Source organism: Adelges cooleyi, unplaced genomic scaffold (assembly GCF_023614345.1).
Source record: "Adelges cooleyi isolate 19-005CV unplaced genomic scaffold, UGA_ACOO_1.1 ACOO_flye_CR_arks_rails_tigmint_CR_PRNA_376, whole genome shotgun sequence".
NCBI lineage: Eukaryota > Metazoa > Arthropoda > Insecta > Hemiptera > Adelgidae > Adelges > Adelges cooleyi.
The window spans coordinates 14,222,911-14,242,798 of NW_026096053.1; the positions used below are offsets into that span (position 1 = coordinate 14,222,911).

Below are 19,888 nucleotides of genomic sequence, written 5' to 3' on the forward strand. Positions count from 1 at the left end.
TTTAAGGCATTAATAGAGTATATGCATACAGAACAATTATTCGTGCAATATCGCACCCTTGGCGCAAAACACCAAAACTCAAAATTTGGGATTTTTTAGTTAAGGCTTCGAGTTCATTGCTATAATTTTAATTCTACAAAATGATCTACCAACACATTCATAACTCAACCAACACAAATGAAACAAAATATTTTATACAAACACTTAACCACAAAATAAAATAATACACATTAACGTATACCTTCAGCGTATATTAGAAGCAATAGCGCTCACAACAGATGAGTTCGATTGCGGGCAGCAAATCCAAAATATTATTTTTTCACAAACCCTCCTAAGTAAGCGCGCTGTCCGTCCTTACTTGATTGTTTATGCATCACGTCCATTAAATTTAGCTATTTTAATTGTTAAATTAGGGTTTTGACATAGAAATATTGGATAATCAGAAAACCGTACTATTTAATGTTGCCACCAGAGATTTTCATTTTTTGGGATGTACCTAAACGTGTGCGTTTTTTTTTACGATAAATCTGAAAACCGAAATATCTCTTCCCGAGCAGAAAAAATGAAGAACAAATAAAAAGTTCGGGTATGGTTTGCCAGGTATCCAGGTATTCCAGGTAAATTTAAGAAAATATTATTGTATCAAAGAGTAATTTTTTAAAACCAAAAAAGTGACTTAAACGCTATAAATGTGGATTTTGAAGACTATTGCGGATAAAATTACCGCTTCAAAGCATTTCTGTGGACACAGGACCTCAATTGAATACCTATTTTATTACTGTTCTGTGCTATACCGTGCTTGATTTGGACTCACTATCCACAGATTTGCATCGAAGCGTTTTTTTAAAGGCGATTTTATCACACTTTTATTCATAAACCATTTCTACGCGGAGAGGTAATTTTCAACTTTAAAAAGAATCAAAACATACCTCAGAAACTCAATAGCAGACACTAGACTAAATGGTTTAGCAGCAATGAATGTTCACCGTGAAATTAAAGTTGATATAGATGACGTCATAAAATAGTTAACTCACTAATTGTGGGAACTACTAACGGACAACCCACTTGAAAAAAACCTGGTTGCGCCACTATTGTTAATGGTAAACATCGTACCTGTTATAATAATGCATGTCATTACGTTTTGCAAAACGAACTTGACGAACGGCTTTAACATTTTTTCGGTTTTTACGTTTCTTAACGTTTTATAAACCCAATAAAAATTGATGTGCAACAATACATTCGTGATTTTACCGACACATTAAGTGTTCAAACGTCATAATACCCTTTGACCACTGTTGATTTGGCCAGAACTTTGGCCTGGACCAATTCACCCAACAATGTACCAACTTGTGTACGGGTGTACTCGCCACGACCAAATGCAATCATAACGATGACGACGATAAGTGTGTCGTCTCCAAATTTTCGCCAAAACTCGGTGTTGTCCACTAACATCTGAGCGCATCTCTGCAATAACAAACTTATTATGTATTGTAATACTGACAGAAATTAGTTAACAATATGAAATTAATCTATAATAGCCCATAACTTCATTAGACCGTGCTGTTAGCAAAATATGATTTCCGATTAGCCAGTGCGTTTGGCCGATGGACGCATTAAAATAGGTAGTACACTATAGATCATCAAGAAGATTAACCTTAAAACACCCGTCTCTTAAATAGTAGTTGATAATTTTTTCCGTGACGTCTAATAATGGACTGCCTGGATCGTCCGGCGAAACTTGAATGAGTTGGTTTTCAAATTTTAGGTGGTTAAATGTACTTGCACTGTTCGACATTTTTAATTGAATTGTTTTAATAGAAAAATCATAAAAAAATATCTGACAATCATAAATTAACATATAACAAAAATAATAATTGATTACTTAAACAACGCCTGTATTTAAATAATAACGGATACTATATTGAAAACAAATTAGTACAAACATAGCTATTGTAAGATGTATTGTATTTTATATAACATTTTCTAGTTAATACCATCTAGAGATAGAGAGATACAGAAAGAGATAGAAGGCATCGCACACAATGAGAGTAAAACCGTATATTGGTTGTAACACCGAAAAAATGATTTACAAATGTTGAAACCAGATTTACAATTATTTAGAATTAATTTACAAAAATATACTGACACCAGTTTGGAGTCGCTGCGTTAAACTCGGGGAGCTCTGTGAATTTGGCCCCCCCGAAAAAGTATTTCAGTAAAACGTGTAGGAAAAATTATTTACAAAATTCTGAAAACCAATTTTCAATTATTTTCAATTATTTACAAAAGTTTGACACTGATTTGCAATCAGTGAAAATAGTAAAAAATTATAGGAATAATGTAGGGGGGGCCAACTTCATGTACATACTGCCGGCTTCGGTTAAAGGATATCCAAGGATATTTGCTGCGGTCGCGTCCCTACCACGCTCGTTTTGGAGGTCGTTAAATTATTATGTATGTATATATATATATATAGATTTATGCGAGTCGAAAACAAATAATTACCATCAGCTAATTAGTGTAATCGACTCATTGATGTTTGAACAATAACGGCAATTAATCCGTTCGCAAATGTGTACAAATGTTAACAGAACGCATTTCGTTCCGCATTAATTGATGAATGCCGTATAATAACGCGAATGATAATTTGTATTCTGTTCAAACGAAACAAGAACGTTTTCTAATCTAAGTAAAATATGAACTGCAATTTATGAGGAGAAGCAATAAGCATGGACAAATGTATAAATCTCACATGTATGCAGGAGGTGTATGCGTCAAGAGTAAAATAAAAATTATAATTACACACATCATATATCTCTTAATTGGTTTAACACTTATAAACACATTAAACGTTGATCAAAGCTATGTAATTGATTACGATTATTACTGTCGCCATTTGTTTTAAAAGTACTTAATATTTTTATTATTTATAACGGTTGACCGATAAAATGTATTTCTGTGTGAAGTGCAATACGTGATATTTCTACTTATGTCACGCTTGACTGATTAGTGCAAGCATTGTTGTGTATAATTATTTTTTATTTTTTTAATAGTAGTCTTATACGCATTAACTTGGCTTACAACGGTTTACAATTACCTACTATGTAGTTTAATATTAATCGTTTCAAAAGTTGTCGCCTTCGACGGTTAACGGCCGCCCTAGTCGGTTTGGCTTAGCGTTTATTAAGTATGATACCTATAGTTTAGCCCATAATTTTGGTTTGGTCGGTTAAACTATGCACTTTATATCATTAAACAATACCTACGGGTTAGGTTAAACGACCATTACAGTTACTTATTTAATTATAAATTAGATAATTTTGTTTTCGTCCGTCAAGCGACACATCCAAAATGGTAATATTTTATTGGACAACGATTTTACAAAGTATATGACGTATACTCTAATAAGGTGTAGGTAAATTTAATTCTTTTTCATATTCGATAACCAGTTTCGCGTAACTATTTTTGAAGTCATTGAAGTTTCAAGTTTAGGGCAGGAGGAAAGGCGGAGTGTAGTATTATTTTTATCTGAATTTCATAATTAAGATTAAGATATATTTACACGGAGCTTACGAGGATATATTTACACAGAGCTTACACAGGTAATACATAAGGTGTGCGTAATAAGGTATTACCGAGCGACAAGTGGTTGTTTTCGTTAGTATTGACATATATATATATATATATTTTTTTTTATTTTATCTATGATATTGCATAAGTGCATTCAAATTGTTCTCGCAGCGATCACGAAAACAACCTAACCTGACCTAACCTAACCGGTCATACTTGCGAACCGTCCTATATGGGGGGGGGGGACACTTTTACACAAAAGTACATGTCCGCATGAAATATTAATTTACTTAAAAATCCCGCGTCGCCACACGATTTCGACACGGCTCGCAAGACTCCCCCCCTCCCCCCGTTAAATGCCACTGGGTTTTTCCGATTATGGAGCTGATAGAGCTGGAAATTTGTACGTTTGGCGTGATCTCACGAAAATAAGGGGTTTACAAGCAGAACTTTGCGTCAAATAAAACCCACCGGCAAGTATCATTAAACATCTTTAAGAGTTCTCGTCCGTTCGGTCGCGCGATTTCAATGGAAAACGTACACAGACATCAAATCTCTTAATCCGGGCGTGTAGACTTAGCTAGTACTAGTACATAGTATAGTATGGCTTAGTATGGCGCAACACGATATTAATAGGTAATAGGTAACAACAATAGGTTATGACGATTTGCTTTATGACGCGTCAATGGTAGCCGTCTGAAGAGAGTAGAAAAAAAAAACGAAAAAAATCGCGACCACCGACAGAGCGGCGTCGTCTCCTCTTCGTTAATTATTTAAATGCGGCACGCTTATTCGGTATACCGACATTGTTGGTGACGTTTTTTGCATAGCCAAATAATAACCGCGTGTAATCATACGTATTATATACTATTTACACACACAAAACGCCGTATTAGGTAGGTGTGCGTTATTATAAATATTATAATGTAAACGCGACATGACCGCCGGCGCGGTGCAAATGTTCGAACACACTTTGGAGCATAACATACCAAACCGTTTACAGCTCAGCGTGTAACAGCGTACTGTACATAATAATATAATAATAATTAATAATATATTAAATGTTACATATTATTATCGTTGCCGTCGCATCCGATAATAACTGATAGTACATGCGTCCGCAGTGGAGGAATAGGTATCAAAAACAATAATTACTATTATTGTTACAGTTTGTCGGCCGCGGAGGTCGGGCGTTCGCGTCGTCCCCAGCCGTCGCCGTAACTGGCGCGCGCGCGCGCTCGCTACTACACAACAGGTGACACGCGGCGGCCTAAAAAAACACCATAATAGACACGTTATTAATTTAATAAACAACATTGTTGTTTTTGTTTCGCGCTGCCGTGCTTATCAGCTGCCGTACAGTAATATATAATCGGCGTACACCTAATATTGTAATACAATAATATTCTGCAATCGGTTTTTTTCTCTCTTTGTGTGTGTGTGTGTGTGTGTGTGAGCTTTGGCCGTAGGCGCCAGCCGCGGCGACAACGACCGCCAACACACCGCCAACAACAACGTCGGCCGGTCCACCTACCATGCCGTCATGTGCTCCAGACGGCGGCAGCAGCAGCTGTGGATCGCCCGTCGCCGCCCGCGGATTGGACCTGGTCACCACGGTCGCGGTGGTCCTCTACTTGGCCACCTATTTTGCATCGTCCGGATCCGTCCAAGCGTGAGTGATCTATGCGTTATTATTTATCGCCCCCTCCCCTCTCACATATGCCTTACGACCCCGACTGAATAGACCCCGGTAGTGCATATAGATAGGTTTGATCGGGGGATGCCCGCCAATAGGATTATACAAGTAATGAGCTAAAACTGACTTCCTACACGCTAATGTTGACTTATTTGAAATTCCAACGCCATTGTGACCGGCATCTAATCGACTAAAACGAAATTCAAAACAAAACCGATTTCGTTATAATAGTCCTGTCCGACACGTATCTACTTTGCGCCAAAATGGGTTTACTGTGTATAAAAACAACGTTAGTCGAGTGTTATAACCAAATGTTAAGGAAAAACTTAAAAATTCTCTCCCGAAACTCGTCGTTTTATACATGCAACGTTTTTAAATCAAGCAATCTATTTAAGCTTTCTAATAGGGTTCTATTTTTCCTAAATCATTTTTACACCGTTTCACAGAAAAGACAAATCCAAATCGTAAATGTATATTCAACACATTACGGTAGTGTCATTGATTATAAACACAATTATACCTACATTTTTTTTTTTTTTAAATCTGCTACAAAACCAATAGAAACAATAAAATAAATTCGATAAAAAAATAGGTTACTTTGATAGACAAATAAAGCAATAATTGTAGATTTTATAATCAACTTTTTAGCTCTGCGTCGAATCTAAAAAAAAGTCTGCTTTATTGAACGCTATTTTTTTTTATCACTTCAAATTCAAACGGGTGACAAAAAATATAGAACTGATAATTCAGAGTGTTCCACGTATGTATATTCTTTTCGTTATTACAGAACTATGCTCTTATTTAAGCATAACCCTAACTGGGTTAATTTGTAATATGTAATTTGAAAAACATGTTAATCAGCTGGTTATATCAGAGTTCCACCCAGTTCTCTTCCATGATAGTACTTAATTCATATTATGGTAGGTACTTATGTGGACTTATCAACCAACAATAGTTAATATTTTAGTCATTATTGTGTTCACTGTAGAACACAATTTAATCCTGCTACGTCACGTTAATACCTACTCGATTAAATAACATTTATGTATTTATTTGCAACTCAAAACCATAGCGTTTATTTGCATATTTTTTAGTTTTCTATTCAATGTGAAATATGTCAATGCATAAATTTTATTTTCGAGACTAAGATCCACATAGTTTAATCTGTGTAAACATCACACTATGAGTTTTGTAGGGTCAACATTTTTTAATTTCAAATGCATAATCAAATTCGAGTTCAGAGGCCACGGCAGGGCCATAACAAGGTCGTAAAAGGTCAAGAACTTTCAAAGTTATGGAATACAGCCTCAGATATAGCCTAGAAAAATGGTTTTTTTTTTCTAGGTTTGCACATAAGTCATTGTTACATGGTATTATTAAATTAGCATATTCAATAGGTAACCATCGCCGAAAAAATGCTAATTCTTTAATTGGATGGATGTATACGTGAAAAACGCTCATCAGCATATTGATGAGAACGGATTTTTTGTGTAGCCATAATTCCGTGGGAATTCTTGACCAAACTTACTGGGCACAGCTTTTGCATCCCGTTAAAATGCGTATCATTGCAATTTATTCCAAAGCAATATTCTACGAAACTTACCCGACTCTCCTGAGCTCTACAAACCATAGTGGCCCTTGGCTTCCAAAACGATTATTCTTCTCCACGGCGGAAGTACGGGTCTAATGCGGGTTTTGTATCTCAGTAGCCTTGGACAGAGCAGCTTTGACTCGAGGAGTGTGATGTTGGCAAAGTATGCGCGGATCTCCCACGAAATGCTAATAACCCAACCTAACTTCTTAACCTAAACTACCCGAGTTGGATTGATTTTTTATTATTTTTGCTCGTAGAACGTGCAGCGACAACAAGACAGCGGATGGCGACAGTCGGGTGGAAATGCTCATGTGGCTAACGGATCCATGCCGGTACGACCGTTTGACAAGACCAATGCCGGAAAACGAAAGCGGACCGACGCGGGTGTGGGCTAGAGTGTACGTGTATTTTCTAGGATCTGTAGAAGCCCAACAGTTGGTTAGTTGTCGCACGGTGTTTCCGATTGTCCATATTGTTTAACTCTATCATTACGTTCACTTACCGGGATGATTTCATCGTAACACTCCAGACATCATACGAGTATAGTGACCCCGGCCGAAAAGCGCTATTCCAATACAATAATAACAATACCTAGGGGCTTGTAAGGCGAGTTATTAACCCGGTCCCGTCTGTTCCTGGGTTACCCAATCGTTCTTTTTGTCATGTCCATCCTTAATAAATAGCATTCGATCGTAAAACGGTCAATAGAATATTCGTATCGGAGCAAACTTTTTCCACGTAACACGATCACGTTGTCACTTGTGTGTCTCATTTTTCAACTGCCATCCGTTTTACACTAGCTAGTTTTTAATTGACAATTGTACCTATCCACCCAATGTGTACTATTTGACCGTTTACTTGACGTAGCATTTCACTGCACACGTTCTGATACGATACCGGTGGCGTGACAGCCGTCTGGTGCATTCTTCGTCCAAGTCGGCCATCCAAGGAGAGAACAAACTCAAGGAGCGAGTGTGGACTCCGCACGTTTACATAGTCAACGAACACGACTCCAACATCATGGGCTCCGGTCGCCAAGACATCCTGGTGACGGTGCAACCGGACGGCACGGTTTTGTATTCGGCCAGGTATAGATATATAGCAGATTATCATATACACCGTTTGAATTGTGGCGTTTAACCCAGGGAGTTTTGTCAGGACGTATACGATAACGACGGCGGACGTTGTGGTTGCAGGTTGAAAGTGTCACTGCTGTGCATGATGAACTTGCAAAAGTTCCCGTTCGACGAGCAGACCTGTCCCCTGATACTGGAGAGTTGTGAGTAGCGCGCGCGCTGTCCCCGGTGGATGGGTTTCCGATTAGTTATCTGATATAGCTGATCGTATCGCTATTGTCTCGTGTCTTGTCTCCAGGGTCGTACAACAACACTCACTTGGAACTGCTGTGGGAGCACGTCTCGCCGGCCGTGGTCAACAGCAACTTGCGAATGACCGAATACAACTTGGTGTCGATTTGGACGAACGCCACGGTCAGCGAGTACGCGCTGATGCCGAGTTCGAGCGAGGAAAGCAGCGGCAACGATTCGGAATATTCGTCAATTGCCATCGAGCACGTGCACTACTACGGGAAATTCGGTACAGACTAATAAAAAATTTTTAAAAATCCAGTACAGTGGGATCAGGGCATAGCTGTTAGAGAGTGGATCGATTAGGGTTGATCGTCTGTCTGTCATGAGTAACGATATAATGAAAATATTTCCATTACCCTTTCACTGTCGATTCACTCACGCGTGGCAACCTGGAAATTGGGTGGCTTTTTTTACATTTTTGGCCCATTACAGTACCTTTTTTTTAATCACATTCGATTACAATGGTTTATTGTTGTATTTTTTGTACCATTCAAGCCGGCAACTACAGCCAGTTGAGAGTGTACTTTGAGCTGGAACGCGAAGTCGGCCATTACATAATGGACTACTACGTGCCGAGCATCTTGCTGGTAGTCGTGTCTTGGGTGTCGTTTTGGTTGGACCCGAACGCAGTCCCCGGTCGCACTACTCTAGGTGAGACGACACCCTTTACCAAAGTATACCTATGAGAATAGACTGTAATTTTTGTTTTTATCTCCATCGTGTCACCCACAGGAACCAGCACGATGTTGACGTTCATCACTCTGTCCAGGAACACGGGCAGTTCGCTGCCAAAGGTGTCCTACATCAAAGCCACCGAGATATGGTTCATCGTGTGCACCATGTTCATATTCGGCTCTCTGGTGGAGTTTGCGTTTGTCAACACGATCTGGCGGCGAAAGTAAGCAAAATATCAAAAGCAATTCCTTTTTTTTTACTTTCATGTTCGATAAAATACATGTGGCAATCCACTAAACCAATGTCGACCCGGCTGAAAAGTTATAATTGTTTTTTTCCTTGTATTGTGTGGCAATATATATTGTGGATGTTAACGTACAGTATTTTGATTTGGCGCTAGGAAGAACGTGGAATTGAAAAAAGTCAACAGCAAACATATTTTGAAATCGACTTTGACTCCTCAGATGCAACGGAAATCGTCGTCCGTCGATAGCGGAATCGACAAATTCGGATCTAACTTGGGCGTGAACGGACACAGCAAAGGAAGTAGAAGAGCAACCGTAGGTTTGGTTTATTTTACACCAAAAAGCCAGACAAATTTTCCACTACATAAGGTGGTCGAATTTCAATTCTGTAAAGAGATTTGAGTTCTTGTCATGTAGGAAGCCGATTTTAATTTAAAAATTTCAGTTTCTTGCATGTGCTGTTATAAAACTACTGCGCATCACTGAATCAGACCATCCCGAGTAATCAAAATTTTGTCAGTAAAACACTATTCAGTAAACACACTATAATGGCGATAATTTCTAAAATATAGGCCCTAGTGCTGGGGACTGTTTGAAAAGCAAGAGAATATTCCCAGGAAAGTCGCCATGCAGTTTTTGTATAAGTCGATTAGTGTGAATTCATTTGCCATGACCGATTGAAATTGAAATTTTAGGGGACGGTCAATTGTTTTACTAACACCCACATAGTTTCTAAACAGACTGCGCGCTTACCCCATTGGACTATATTCCAGGTGGTTATCGTCTTCTTCTTCTTGGCCTTTTCCACACACACACACACACACACACACACAAATGGGGTTTTCGGCCAGACATTACCGGAACGAATCGGATGAAGTTCTTGCGTTACAGAACACTAGAAAATCGCCTAAACATAAACGATTTAATTCCAATTAAAAACAGCGGTAACGACAGCTATATCGTGGTTTTTATTATTTTTTTTTTTTCATTTATTTCGCAGAGGAGAACCAGAAGTATGCTGTCCGTCGCAGACTCGAACGAATCGATTGTCTGTACTGACCCGCAGCCTTTGGAAGACGTCACGATTCGAGTGCCCAACATGAATGAAAACAGAAACGTGGGCGGAGGACTGTTCACGATGACACCGCAAGAGATAGCCCAATGGATAGACCGGCGAAGTCGCGTCGCTTTCCCGGTGACTTTTCTGGTGTTCAACTGTTTTTATTGGCTCTACGTTTGCGTGTAACGTCCCAACAGCGTTGCATCCTTGCATGGTCATAAAAACCGAAACGCTGTAACGATAGAATATCCATTAGAATTCAAACGGAGAGGGTCTACTCATCATGCGGTTCGGCGACAAATCTATTATCGTCGACAAACCCACAATAATTACCACAAATCGATTGCCATTAAACTTTGACAATAATACCATAATAATTACACCAATGTTGTTGACAATTACTTCTATTTTAGCTTTGGACGTTTGTCCCCCACGACCGGTACGCCAAGGGAACGTACAACGTCACACGGCACCAAAACCACCTTGTAAATACCCTATATATATATATATGTAATGTCTAGAAAGACTACCCATATAGTTGCCCACGAGACTTCGACAATAGCAGTGGCTAAAGCTCGTTTTTACTGTTGTATTCTACGTTAAGTTAAATTTGATTTATTATATTTCGAAACAATAAATGTATAAAGTGTTTTAAGTCGCGTGTGTATTAATGTAAATCAGAAAACTATTAAGAAATAAATTTAAAAAAGTTTTTTTTTTTTTTTTAATTTATTTTTGACGTTTTATATAAAAAAAATAAAACGAAATACTAAAACAAGGTAAACAATCATATTCATACTTCTTCGACATATTTAAAAGGTAGGCAGACACTTATAGTAGAATAACAGTATATTTTTATTAGTTAAAAAAAAAAAACAATACAATACAATTCGGATTGAAAAGTTGCATGTTCAAGTTGTCTTTCGACTACCGTCTGTCATGACGATACATAAATAACAAAACAAGTCTAAAGTTGATTACTACAACTATTGAGACATTTTTTTTAAAACCAAAGCACCACTTCAAAACCTAAGACAAAAAAACGTTTACATAAAATCAGCGCCTAATAATATTGTACAAATCTCAAAAAAAAAACATTTATCATTCATATTGACTTAAAATATATAAACTTCTCTCTCTTATCTAAACAATTGTATACTTAATTTATTTGTAATTCTCCCTATTATACTGTAACATATGTTTACCAAAATTGTACACCAATGACTCTGCAGTCGAGGCTTTTGAATAATAAAAAAAAATATATATATATATAATGCATAGTAACGGTTATAAAAAAATTTAAAGTAAAAATAAATAACGACACAACAATATTATAAATCAATATTTAATATCAATAACAAATCATTTGATGTCTCACCTTAAGTGTTTATTACCTATTAGGTAGCCTTAAAAGTTAAAATAAGTAGTTATAATACAGTGTTAGACATTTGTATAAAGTAATAAGTACATACTATGACAGTATGTCCTAATTTAAAAACATTAAATCCACCTATAAAAAAAACAGAGATGAGCAATATACTTTTGGTATTTGAACTATAATATAAAAAGTAGAGTATAATAGAATTATTGTATAGTTTGTATTTTAGTATGTTTAACACATACTAAAATACAAACTATACAATAATTAAAAACAAAGAACTTTTTTTAGAAAATCTAAATTGTCTGTTTCCAATTAGACTTGCGAAAAAGGCAATGTAAAATTATATAAACTAATTTTATTCAGAATTCGAATACATCTTAAATTGTCAATACTTATTGTAAACTAGTACTATTAAAAATTATTTACTAACATAATTTTGTGTACTGCGTAAAATGACATTGTCACCGTAAATTATAAATCACAGTAAAACTAACTTCATGTTTTCAGTTAACTCTGCCAAATGTATGATAGAAATTGTTTTCTTATCAAAAATAAAATTTATTAAAAATAACATATTATTTAGTATGCTACCCGATTGGTAATTGAAAATTTTGTTTTCAATATCAATATTTCTTTAATTTAAAACCGGAAGCTACCTTTACCCATTCATTGATTGTCGGTTTTCTTATTTAAAGATATTTTATCGTCATCACAACCAATTTTCAATGAAATTGAAATTTCTATTTGGTTAATTAAGTACTGTTCACACATTCTACATAGTCGAGTTTTTTAACACAACGAGGTTGTAACGAAGAAACCAGAATTTCTAGTTTCAATTCTGTCATTGCATAAGGTCTTGCTTACTAATTGTTTAAAAAATTGTTAACACAGTCTGACGGTTTTTTGCACTTTTTTTTTTTGATAATAATTTTTATTGTTGTTGGTAACTCATTGAAAAATCTCACAATACGTTAACAGTATATATTTTTACTTTTCTATAGTGGGTTTATAATCGTTTGCTATATTTTTTTCGAATATTTCTATAAGCTCGTTTTTTGATTTTTCGCTCTTCATTAATTTCTGTTCTTCTAAAAATAACAACAGCTGGTCAGATTCCTCCAAAAATTGACTTCTTATTGCAGAGGATTTCCTGAAGAGACAAATAAAATTTTTTTTTTTTTTTTAGTTTTACGCGACTACAATATTGTATATGACATTTAACGTTCAAAATAAGTTAGGAAAGCACTCACTTTGCGCCATAATAACGGATAATCGATCCTATCACCAATACCGCTAAGCAAACCCCAGCGATAGTGAAGTTTGATGCCAGCCAATGGTTAGCCGGGTTATTGTAATGTTCCTTCCATGTTACGCTGAAAAACATATCATCGAGAAATGCTTAATACTATTAAATGTACTTATAGACGAAGCATCAATCAACATTTAAAAGAGAATAGTGTGTATTTTAAATATTAACCGGGCATCCACTGAGTCGATACAGTGAAGAGACCCACTAGAAAGTAGATGTCTTTGATACAAATATGCTAGCTAATAACTTATAGAGTTTAAAAAATTAAAATTAAATTTGAGCAAGGTCGGAAATTGTAAGTCATTGATAAAAGAACCTTAGAAAAAAACGATCACAATATCATATTGGGTTTGCCCTTTGTAATGAAAGAAGTTACATTCGTCTACACCTTTTGAAATTTCGATTCTAATTCCATAAGAATCTTAAACATTTTACTACACGCCAACCTCAACCTATCAATTTCCAACAACCAACCTCGTTTGACGTTGTGGATAACGACTATAAATTGTCTGGCTGCTATTATAATTTACTAATGTTTCATTATACAGCCGCTGCTTGTCTTCGTTTATTAATACATTGTACGCTTCATTGATGCGAACAAATTGGTCGTTATATGACGCACCGTGAATATCAGGATGGTTCTAAAACGGAATTTATCTTTCAATCTCATAGATCAATGTATATGTAATGTAATATATATATTAAAAATAATAATATACCTGTTTTGACATTTTGATGAACGAATCGCGTATTTCTTTTTTGGTGCATCCCGGCTTGAGATTTAATACTTCATAATGTGTTCTACAATGTGTTTTAGACGAACTGTAATGCAAGCATAAATTACGGTATTATATAGAAACTAGCTATACTTCTTGTCTTTTTAATATTCATTTTTAACGACTACTTACAAGTGTTGAATCGATATGTTTGTAAAACTTAAACGACAAACTCTGATGGCACATTGTACAAACCCGACATTAATCATTCTTATTTCTGTATCTCATTGTCAGTTTGATAACAAATTATAATTAAACAATGTCATTTCTATGTTAACATAATTACTAATTTACGAATTACTTACTTATTCGTTTTTTAATATTAAAGTTTTTACGTTTTAGGTATTTATTTTCTTAACGTTTTGGATTTGTTGTGATAAAATAAAAGTGATAAGAGGCAACGTTATGATAACAATGTCACGTATGGCGGGAAAATGGCCACGGTTCAAAAAAATATTTGGACAAGCATGAGGTGTAGTAACCTTTTGTATTTATTATATTTGTTAGTAAACTATTTAGAATTATCACATAGTTTCAACTTTAATACTCAATAATTGACTTTTAATTATAAATGCTCTTGTCATAATCTAGTGAAGGCAATATAGATTATAGACCATACAAATATTGGACTTACATTTTAAACCATTCGTCGTAGCACTGTTCTTGGAAGTTCTCATACATTATAATATACTTGCACAAAGTATGCGTAAGCCTGTTGTGACCGGTATACTTACCATGGTATCATGTTTTCAAAATTAAAAGGGGGAAGAACCTAACCGTATCAAGTAAACATCTTGAGAAAATATAAATTAAAATATTATCTTTTTTTGTGTGAAACCATAGCTGTAGGTATCCTGGGTTTTAAATTCTATACAATATTAATACTGACTATTATTATATTTATAGTGTTTATTAAATATTCATCATAACATTACACAAGCAACAAATGTTTTCTTAAGCGTGATTGAAACTGTTTATTTTTATATACATTCAAATTTATTGACAACTTTTTTTATAAGAAGATATACAAAAATATAGTAATAATATTATTACTTTAAAAAAAAAAAGTTGTCCTCATAATTCCTGGCCCAAGTTATTGTGTTGGTGGTTGTATTTCAGGTTGTACTTCTGGTTGTGCTTCTGGTTTTATTTGATCGGAGAGTAAAGTACTGTTTAGAAAGCCTGTAACCTCCCAAATCCTACCTAAGACTGTATAGTATTTGATAACGTTTTCGTTTTTATCTACTAGGCAACACAATCCCGTTGCATTCAACTTGGTATTTACTATAAATGAAGTTGGCTCTTTAATACTTCTGAACACCCCTAATAAACAACACATGTCGGAAAATTTTCTAAAATTTCTATTTTTTCCATCTAAAAAAAAAAAATAATAATAATCAAATTTAGCTTATTGATAGCACTTTTCTTCATTTGCAAGACACGCCTACAAGAGCATATTAAAGTGAAAGACAAATAGTGCAATTTACAGACACTCTTCTCTCAGTAAAAAAATGTTTTTTTTAATGGGAAAGCCGAACATCATATTGTATATAATAACCCGTAGTTGGTTTCATAGTTAATTTTATTATAAACTTTTAAAAAAAAAAAACACGAGTATGTAATTGAAGTTCTACCTTGTTTAATGTAACTTTGTGATTGATTTTGTATAATAAGAAGGGACCCATTTGTCGGTGATGACTAAATGTAAGTACAAACTTTTACTCGAATTGTGACACAATAGGTAATTAGGTTAAGTTAATAAAATGATTTAAAATTAATTAAAATTAAAACCAAAAGAGTCCAACAAGCAAAACAAAAACAAGACATTCATATAATAAGAACTATCTTTCATAAAGTTCCTATTGAATGTAAGTTAAGAACAGAGTCTAATCAAATAGTATCTGAGCTCTATAGTTCTGTTGTTAAAATGAAAAAACTAAATTGTGTGTTACAGAGATAATAATGATTGTCTGTAAATTAATATTATTGTTATTTTTTGTATAATGATTATTATTTAAATACAATCATCGAGGAAGTCATTTGTTTTTAAAGTTAACAAAACTAGTACAGTTAAAATAAATTACATCTAACATGTTAGATGTAATTATATTATATATAAGTATAAAAAGGTAAAAAAAAAATTATCTGAATACTTACTTATTACGTCGAGGATTAACAATCGTATAGCTTCTAAAGTTATCTTTCTTCTTTCGTCTCCAAGAGCTCTTAGATTAGCGTCTCTAAATTTGTCTAAGAAATAAATAAATAATTAAACAATTAGTTGCTTGCCAAAGAGTTGCGTTACATTTTTAAAAAAAAACTTTAAATGTTAATATCTAAAAGGCACTTGATTTAGCCAAAATTTTAAAACGTTAACCGTTTTACTTAATCCCTTTTGCCTGGAAACTTTTTTTTTATTTTCCTTTTTTGAGCGTAGTAATGACACTCTAAAAGCTATAAAACAAAACTCTAGCAACCGGGAGCTCTCCGGGTATCTTGAAAAATAACCAGGCCCATATTAGCCGTATTAAGAACACCTGAAAACGACCCTTTAGCCTTTAGACTAAACTCCTTGGCGGGGCTCGTTGCCAACCGCATATTGTCCATCCAGCAATGATCGAATCCCAATTGAGAAAGCAGGTTTTAAACTAAAGCGCAGCTGCTGTGACCAAGTTCTGATCCTGGACACGTTTGTAGAAGGAGGCCTAACTCAAGGTATTAGTTCTCGTTGAACTTGTACAAATTCATAAATTTTTATTGTTACCTTCGTCTATCTGAGGTGCAGGGATATCTGTAACCGAAATAAATGGAATAGCAAATAAGGTTAAGTAAAAAACATATATATTTTTTATTTAGAAGTTGGAACTGTTACTTGTTCGCTCCAATATGTTTATTTGCACAACTCTCTGGTAGTATATCTTTTCTGAAATTTAAAACAAAATACATTTTTATGTACATCGTTTGTTGTGATAGAAATCAATATATTGCAACTCTGATGATTATTCACAATATAATAATTCACTACTAAATATTTACTATATGCTCTGTGCTTACTTGAACGTACGTAGTCTTCTATGTGACTGTTTTCGTCTTCTGAAATTAAAATAGAAACATTTCTATACATCTTGGTAGTCTATCTTATCTCTAAAGTTTAAACAAAATACATTTTAATGTTCGTCATTCAGTATGACAGAAATCATAGGTAATGTATAGATCTATGATTGTTCTCGATATATTATAGAATTATTTACTACTTACGTTGCTTTATGTAATCTTTCACGTCGTTGTCTTCGGCATCTGAAATTAAAATTAAAAACATTTCGTACTTAATGAACACCAAACAACTATGTAGAAATAATTCTATGATAATATGTTAAGAAAATTATTACCCGGTACTGCGAATATTAGTCCTAATTCCACTGAAAATAACACGAAATGAATGTATCATTTATTGACATTAGATTTATTTTTTTAGATTCCATTCAGAATTTAGAGTAAAATTTAAGATTTACATCACTGATAAATGTTTAATAATAATATTCATTGCAATTTATATCATATATATTCATCTACATAATAGATAAATCACATAAAGCTATGCATCTACATAAAGCACGCTCTATCATTGTTATTATTTTATTTACTACCTATATAATTAATATGATTACCAATCGTAAATAATCCAGAGTGAACAAAGTCTTGAATTAAATACGGCAAAGTAGCTAGAATAAAAAGAAATAATGGGTTTAGCTATAAAATAAATCTAGAAAGTACTTAAGCAATACTTGTGGTTAGTAAAAAAAAAAAATTATAATTTATATAAAAGCCTATGGAGTAAGGGTAAACCATGCTCCAAGCGGTTACCATTTCACTTAACATTTATCTTCTTGTCAGGTTAAATAATCACTGCCCATAGTGTGTTCTAATTGAACTATAGAAACTACTTCTATTGAAGTACATTGATATAAATTAAGTTATTTACATAAATAAATTGCCTATGTGTGTAACCTTGGTAATTTACACCTCATTCGTTTTTAATTTAAACAGATTATAAAAACAAAAATTTGTAATTTAAAATGTTATTTTCTCATCTCTGATTTCAGATATACATAATGTCAAAAATATTATAATATGTTACTATTTAAATATATTAAGTATATTTTACTTTTTGTTTCAGACATCTGTTGGGCTGTAAAAAAATATATACATAATTATAGTATAAATAAAAAAATCATTTTTTATTTAAAAAAAAACCGCTTACTGACTTGTTGTAATAACCTGCTTTGAATATTCATCTGTAAAAAAAGTTAAATATTGAGTTTTTTTTTTCATTTCTACTGTAAAATCTAAATAATCACCTAAAGCTACCAAAACATTCACCAAGGAACCAAATGATAGTAAAATATATAAAAATTTCATTTTTATCTGCAAAAATAACAATTAACTATTAATATGTATACATTATCTGCTAAGCTGAGCTGAATTTGTATTCTGTTTGTTAGCAATAGTCTCCTATTTGATTTGGACTTAGTTCTTAATTAAAATAGTTCAAATAGTCCTCTGTAACATACGTTTTTTATTTCAGGTTTTGAACCTTTCTTACACTTATACTTTATTTCTTTAAACAATTTTAGCTCTGACGAGAAGTCATTGGTTTTAAAATTATGTTTTTTTTATGTATACAAAAATATCAAATGTAGTTTATCATTTTAACAATATTTTTATTATTTTTGTTTTATACAATTGCAAGTTTTCTACTTGACAAGACTAAAAAGATAATATATTTGTATCCATTAAAAAAATAACCTTACGAAGTTTAGGTGTATATAGTTACGTTACCATTTTATTTTAAACGTTTGATGATTTTTACTTTTTATATTATATGATTATAAAACAAAATTTTAAATTACAGATTTTGTGAGAAAATATTTGCCAAATCTACTTTTAGTCTAATTTTAAGATCATAAGTGCAAAACAGAATTTTGATAAAAGTGTACCCGTGTATCTGTGTGTGCCGTATTTAAAAAATAGTCTACACGAGTTTAGAAACAATTCGAATTTATTTCAAAAACATTTTTACAAAAAATTTATTTCACCTACATTTTTTTCTTATACGTTTGACTCAATAAAAGAGCATAAACAGTAGATGCCGATTATTGGTACAATTTCAGTTTTTCAATAAAACTGACTTACCGGTTAAACATTTATTCATAATTTTAATTAGTAAAACTTAACAATGTGTATATACAAATTTACTTACTATTTCGGTTGCAAGCTGGTCAGTAGGTATTACTTAAAATAAATGATCAAAATGCCAGAGTTTATAAGCAAAACATTCAGTCAGCTTGTAAAACTTTCTTAAGTAATTTTCACTTGCAAATTTTGGACGGGCTTAACGTCGAACGAAACGGTAAAATGTAAACGTACATTGATGGCTGCCTATGTTATTTTATTTGCATAGCCGTTTTCTTTTTAACATGGTACCACATGTACATTTCAAGTTCAGATTATTTGTCCTCATTTATTGGTTTCAATAACGCTTGCAATATGATTGTACATACTATTCTATCGACAAAAAACTTCATAAACGTAGCAATATTATGTATGAAACACTATAATAATATATTTTCCTGTACACGGTTTTAAATTATCCCCACAAGTATTCTTATTATACTACTTTTTTTAAAAAAATAAAAGTATAACAAATTGTTATTGATAAGACATAATTGAACGATTGTTCAATTTTTTAATAGCCACTGCGACTATTGTCGTTATTAATTTATTAATTTGCATTTCAAATCTATTAAACTTTATATGGCCTATTTTAACTTAAATGCTATATGGATAGTATGCCCCTTATTTAGCATATTGCTATGGAAACAATATAAGTACTTTACCATATTGTTTTTAAAACCAGATATATTAATTATAATAAACAAGTCAATAATTTATCCGAAAATTTGTGTTCACATAGACAACTTAAGCAAAACACAGTTAAACGTTATAAAATCGTTTTAAGTAGTCGTCTCTTGAAAGTTGTAGAAAATTATAGAGAGGGATTATAACATATTAAATAGTTGTAAAAAATGTTAAGTAGTTTGAGCAAAATATTATTTACAGAAGTTACCAATGTCTTATTAGTTAAGTTTTCAACTAACCTGCAACTTCTGAACCTTAACTGAAAAACTCCCAAAAATTGTTTCTTTATTTCT

The 19,888-nt window shown here is 33.4% G+C and overlaps 3 protein-coding genes across 4 annotated transcripts in view; 1 reads left to right on the forward strand and 2 right to left on the reverse strand.

Annotated features, from left to right (window-relative positions):
• Positions 1-4,762: 4,762 nt before the first annotated feature.
• Positions 4,763-10,890, forward strand: LOC126840918 (pH-sensitive chloride channel 2-like). Of its 2 annotated transcripts, none has more exons than XM_050576931.1 (9): positions 4,763-5,242; positions 7,118-7,298; positions 7,728-7,948; positions 8,006-8,139; positions 8,235-8,456; positions 8,726-8,881; positions 8,963-9,128; positions 9,306-9,465; positions 10,151-10,890. In XM_050576931.1, exons 1-9 carry the CDS (start codon positions 5,106-5,108, stop codon positions 10,394-10,396), a joined length of 1,623 nt encoding a protein of 540 aa, XP_050432888.1. In that variant the 5' UTR covers positions 4,763-5,105; the 3' UTR covers positions 10,397-10,890. The 2 variants fall into 2 exon arrangements, with proteins under 2 accessions (XP_050432888.1, XP_050432889.1); XM_050576932.1 differs by having other exon boundaries at positions 4,764-5,242; positions 8,057-8,139.
• Positions 10,891-12,500: 1,610 nt separating this feature from the next.
• Positions 12,501-14,035, reverse strand: LOC126840566 (dnaJ-like protein 60). The gene is made up of 5 exons (XM_050576412.1): positions 13,809-14,035; positions 13,620-13,722; positions 13,375-13,541; positions 12,842-12,964; positions 12,501-12,741 (listed from the first exon to the last, which is right to left on the reverse strand). The coding sequence occupies exons 1-5, from the start codon at positions 13,883-13,885 to the stop codon at positions 12,579-12,581; spliced, it is 633 nt and encodes a 210-aa protein (XP_050432369.1). The 5' UTR covers positions 13,886-14,035; the 3' UTR covers positions 12,501-12,578.
• A 605-nt stretch (positions 14,036-14,640) lies between these two features.
• The window catches only part of LOC126841163 (uncharacterized), a 31,116-nt gene continuing 25,868 nt past the window's right edge, over positions 14,641-19,888 (reverse strand). Inside the window, exons 2-12 of the mRNA XM_050577494.1 lie at positions 18,035-18,101; positions 17,942-17,971; positions 17,842-17,865; positions 17,345-17,398; positions 17,066-17,095; positions 16,935-16,973; positions 16,731-16,769; positions 16,549-16,599; positions 16,441-16,467; positions 15,834-15,926; positions 14,641-15,050 (exon numbers count right to left, since the gene is read on the reverse strand). Coding sequence (XP_050433451.1) covers positions 14,770-15,050; positions 15,834-15,926; positions 16,441-16,467; positions 16,549-16,599; positions 16,731-16,769; positions 16,935-16,973; positions 17,066-17,095; positions 17,345-17,398; positions 17,842-17,865; positions 17,942-17,971; positions 18,035-18,095 — 729 coding nt within the window. The 5' untranslated portion in view covers positions 18,096-18,101 and the 3' untranslated portion in view covers positions 14,641-14,769. The remainder of the gene's footprint in view (positions 15,051-15,833; positions 15,927-16,440; positions 16,468-16,548; positions 16,600-16,730; positions 16,770-16,934; positions 16,974-17,065; positions 17,096-17,344; positions 17,399-17,841; positions 17,866-17,941; positions 17,972-18,034; positions 18,102-19,888) is intronic.

Bases quoted from the DNA above. Each gene is read 5' to 3' on its own strand.
- LOC126840918 (XM_050576931.1), top strand. From the start codon at position 5,106: ATGCCGTCATGTGCTCCAGACGGCGGCAGCAGCAGCTGTGGATCGCCC. The intron at 8,140-8,234 runs GTGAGTAGCGCG...TCTTGTCTCCAG, and splicing joins TCCCCTGATACTGGAGAGTT to GGTCGTACAACAACACTCAC. The intron at 9,466-10,150 runs GTAGGTTTGGTT...TTTATTTCGCAG, and splicing joins AAGGAAGTAGAAGAGCAACC to AGGAGAACCAGAAGTATGCT.
- LOC126840566 (XM_050576412.1), bottom strand. From the start codon at position 13,885: ATGATTAATGTCGGGTTTGTACAATGTGCCATCAGAGTTTGTCGTTTA. The intron at 12,965-13,374 runs GTTGGTTGTTGG...TATGTTTTTCAG, and splicing joins TATCCACAACGTCAAACGAG to CGTAACATGGAAGGAACATT. The intron at 12,742-12,841 runs GTGAGTGCTTTC...TTGTCTCTTCAG, and splicing joins ATCCGTTATTATGGCGCAAA to GAAATCCTCTGCAATAAGAA.